Source organism: Phaseolus vulgaris, chromosome 9 (assembly GCF_000499845.2).
Source record: "Phaseolus vulgaris cultivar G19833 chromosome 9, P. vulgaris v2.0, whole genome shotgun sequence".
Classification (NCBI taxonomy): Eukaryota; Viridiplantae; Streptophyta; class Magnoliopsida; order Fabales; family Fabaceae; genus Phaseolus; species Phaseolus vulgaris.
In genome coordinates, this window is record NC_023751.2 from 4,623,002 (window position 1) to 4,627,014 (window position 4,013).

Consider the following 4,013-nt stretch of genomic DNA (forward strand, 5'->3'; position numbering starts at 1 on the left):
AGTGCTCATGAAGATGGAAGAATGGTTGGATGATCACGCCACTAGAAGGATGGTTGCTCCTAGATGAGTTTGTTGCCGCCACTTGAGGACACCATGGATCCTTCAAGATGAGACTAGAGAAGAAGGCTCAAAAGCTCTCCAATGATCACTCAAAATTTGAGTATAGTTTCTTTTCTCTAAAATTCAAATCTGAAATTTACAAAGGAAGCACCTCTATTTATAGCCTAAGGTGCTGAAAATGAAAGCTAACAAATTCAAATTTCCCCCCCCCCCCTAAATCATTCTAGAACCGGTGCCTATTTACAAGGCATGAGGAAGGTGTGACCTCTTCCTTCACTTTGGCACCTCCTATTCTACTCCTACACCTATCTACTAATACACCCCCCTTCCTAAAGCTCCTAACTAAAGCCTAAAAGATGCTATAACAAAAGAGGTTTCTAATGTTTCCCTCTAAGCACCTTCAACCTAAGAAATTACAAAAAGAGAAAATAAATGTCCTCTAGCTCCTAAAGCTTTGAACATGCTTCTTGTAAGCCTTTGAGGTGGGCTTTGACCTCCATGGGCGTCCTCCATTTGTGCCTCTACCTCTTCTTGATCTTGTTGATTGGCCTCCATGTCCTCTTGAGCTTGATCTCCATCAGATTTGTCCATAGCTTATCAGATACAAAATAATCAGTTGTTTCGAGAAAACAATCGGTTAAATTTCTGTTCTAAAGGAAAATTTTCAAAAACACATGTTCCATATAACCATTATGTTTTAACATATTTGCAAGCTATTAAATGTATGAAGAATAGATGGAGCACGCAGGAATTACATATCGAAAAATATAGTAACATATTGAATTGAATTTAAGCACCAATAGTTCTCAACTAAGAATGAGAATTTTATTCTCAGATTTCAGATTTTCTAATTACAGAAAGTTCACAAAACCAACACTAGATTTTGATATGTTGGTATGTACAGAATATTCAGTCATTGCTAAACCTTTCAAGAGAAATCAGAAATCTACAAAACAGAACATTGTCAAAAATCAAGATTTGATCCCATGAAGAATTTGGGACCTTCAGTGTTAGATTTATCTTTTGAATTAGCAATACATCCAGGAATCCACTTATAGATGTCTTTAGGTATAAGAGATTTACAAAACCTGCAATACCTGACAGAATGGCCTTTCTTCATGCAATAGAAGCATGTAACAACCGATTGAAACGATATTTTAACCGGTTGTTTTTCTGCAAAATTTGAAAAAGGTTTTGTAATATTCTTTTCTTTGCTTTGAGGGTAAAAACCCAAACCTACTTTTCCAAATACACATTTATGTGAAGCTAAAACATCTTCAAAATTGGACTTTCCAGTTGTAAGCTTGTCCAAGGTTTTCAAGAGGTAGCAAATATTCTTTTCAAGAAGTTCACAATTTTCAAAGGCTTTTATCTCACAATTGCAAGAAGAATTTTTGTAAATTAAATCAAGATTTTCAAAATCTTCTTTTGTCTTGCTTAAGTCTTCCTCTAGAGCCTTGACTTTTTTTTTTAACCAGTTATTTAATCCTTTCAACTGGTTGAGAGAAAGTGCCAATCGGTTGGCTTCATCATGAGTTTCATAAAAAGCATTAAGCAATTGATCATAGGTGGTACCTTTACCTGATCAAGTAGAATCCATGCTACTTGTTACTGATGCTAGAAGGCAAAGATTAGCTTCCTCATCATCTGAAGAACTTGAGGATGAGACATCATTGTCATCCCATGCTATATATGTTTTCTTAGCTTTTCCCTTTTTCTCCCTTTTGAAGTCTCCTTTTTCTTTAACTTCATTGTTTGGACATTCAGCCTTGATATGACCCTGTTCACCACAGTCATAGCAAGTATACTTATTATAATTGAATTCACTTGGTTTCTTTGATTCATACCTTTTAGAAGCTTGTCTCTTTCTCAAGAATTTGCTGAATTTTCTTGAAAACAAACTTATGTTCTCTTCTTCACTTTCACTGGAATCTGGTTGTTGTTTGCTAACTTTAAGTGTTATGCTCTTGTTATGCTTGTCTTCACTTTCTTGAAAAGCAAGCCTTTGAATCTCAATTTCATGCTCTCTTAGTTTACCGAAAAGATATGCCACAGTCATTGAGGTGAGATCCTTTGATTCAGAGATGGCAGTAACCTTTGGCTGCCATGTTCTATAAATACACTTCAGTACCTTGATGTTAAGCTCTTCTTCATCAAACTTCTTATCAAGACTCATAAGATGATTCACAGTGTGAGAAAACCTCTTCTGCACATCACATATGAATTCTCCCTTTTGCATTTTGAAGAGTTCATACTCTTAAATCAGAGCATGCTTCCTAACTCTCTTCACATCAGTTGTTCCTCCATGTGTGACCTCCAAGATGTCCCACATTTCTTTAGTAGTGTTGCATTGTGAAACCCTGAAAAACTCATCACATCTTAGAGCAGATATTATAATATTTTTGGCTATCCAATTAAATTTAACTTTCTTACTTTCTGCCTCAGTCCACTCGGATGAAGGTTTATCAACTAAAACATCATCTTTCTTAACTTGAGGCACAAAAGGACCATTTTCAATTGACTCCCAAATGCCTTTATCAGTTAAGTGTATAAAAATTTTCATTCTCACTTTCCAAAATTGGTAATTAACCCCACAAAACAGTGGTGGCCTGTTTATAGAAGCACCTTCCCCAAAAGGCACTTTATCAGCCATCAAAAAGATTTTCAGAAAACAGAAAACAAACTTGAGTAACTTTCAAGAACGTAGCTGTACCGTCCCGTACCCGGGCATTGACTAAGTCAAGGTCAAAGTCAAAGTCAACACAAGGCGTGGCCTAGGTGAAGAGATGCTAAGTGCCAGCGTCGTCAAGAAGAGGCGTCGCCAAGGCAAGGCGTCCCCTAGGTGAAGGCGTCGCCCAACCAGGGCGTCGCCAGATCAAACATTACCAAAGCAAGGCAATAACAGTGTGGTTCCCCGATACCCATGGGTAGGAAAGACCATGGAGGGAGCGACGCCGTGGGAAGGCCTCAGGTCCCGATAACCCGGGGCAGCGATAAAGAGGGGAAAGGGTGGCTTCAAGGCCATAGTGATAACACCAGTGTAGGGCAGCCTGACTCGTGAAGTACCCCTGCCGCCCCAGAGACGCCTTTGGGACAGATACGACTCAAGAGGAAGGTCACGCCTAGGGTAACCGGGTGCAGGGTACAAGAGGAAGGCAGATACGCTCTCAAAGTGAGTGACTAGATGATTGGGGGCATGAGTTGGCACCCAAAAAGTCACCCCTAGCGCAGTAGCACTCCCAAGCAGGAGGACTCACACGTAGAAACATCCCCAGATGGGCAGAAATGCCCCCTGATGGGGTCACGGCGTCGTGAGGCCCTCCACGTGTACGACAGCCATGTCAGAATAGAAACACCCTTTAGTCAGGTGCCAGGTAATTAAGGTCATTCAATACAGTTTCCGTTTCGAGCATTCAGGTACTATAATGGCTCCCAAGCGTTTCAACGTCTTAAATGCGCTACGTTTTCTAATTAGATACGCTGATTGAGTGCGTTACATTTGTAATTAAAGGCGCTTTAAATGCTTGGGTAGTTTAAATAGCGCTGAGAATGTTGGAAACGGAGTTCGAACTTTTGGCAAATTTACCAGAACTCTCTAGTTGCTTGCTCGTGCCTTAAGGTTACCTACAAGGGACTGGGGAAAGATCTTTGCCTGAGGGAGAAAAACACACACCATACACAGTTCTTCTTACCACCTTCAGAGTGCCATACGCGGTGCTCAGAGACGGAGGTGCACAGTTTTGGTGTTTCTTGCTGGCTGACTTGAGCGTCGGAGTGCAAACGGCCGCTAGGGCGCCTCTTTGTCCTCTTTTTTGCAGGAATCCACAGGTAACCAGTGGGAAGGAGTCCCTAGCTGACGGTTGAGCTCGCGCACGAAGACGTCCCAGTCAACCGGACGGAACATTTGGCGCCCACCGTGGGGTCGATATAAAACATCAGTCCCATCACAAGAT

At 40.9% G+C, this 4,013-nt stretch overlaps 1 protein-coding gene across 1 annotated transcript; it reads right to left on the minus strand.

The window, feature by feature from the left end:
• Positions 1-1,645: 1,645 nt before the first annotated feature.
• On the minus strand, positions 1,646-2,299 carry LOC137822125 (uncharacterized). Its single transcript, XM_068627029.1, has one exon. It carries the CDS (start codon positions 2,297-2,299, stop codon positions 1,646-1,648), a length of 654 nt encoding a protein of 217 aa, XP_068483130.1.
• Positions 2,300-4,013: the final 1,714 nt, after the last annotated feature.

Coding starts and splice junctions, on each gene's coding strand:
- LOC137822125 (XM_068627029.1), bottom strand. CDS start 2,299: ATGCAAAAGGGAGAATTCATATGTGATGTGCAGAAGAGGTTTTCTCAC.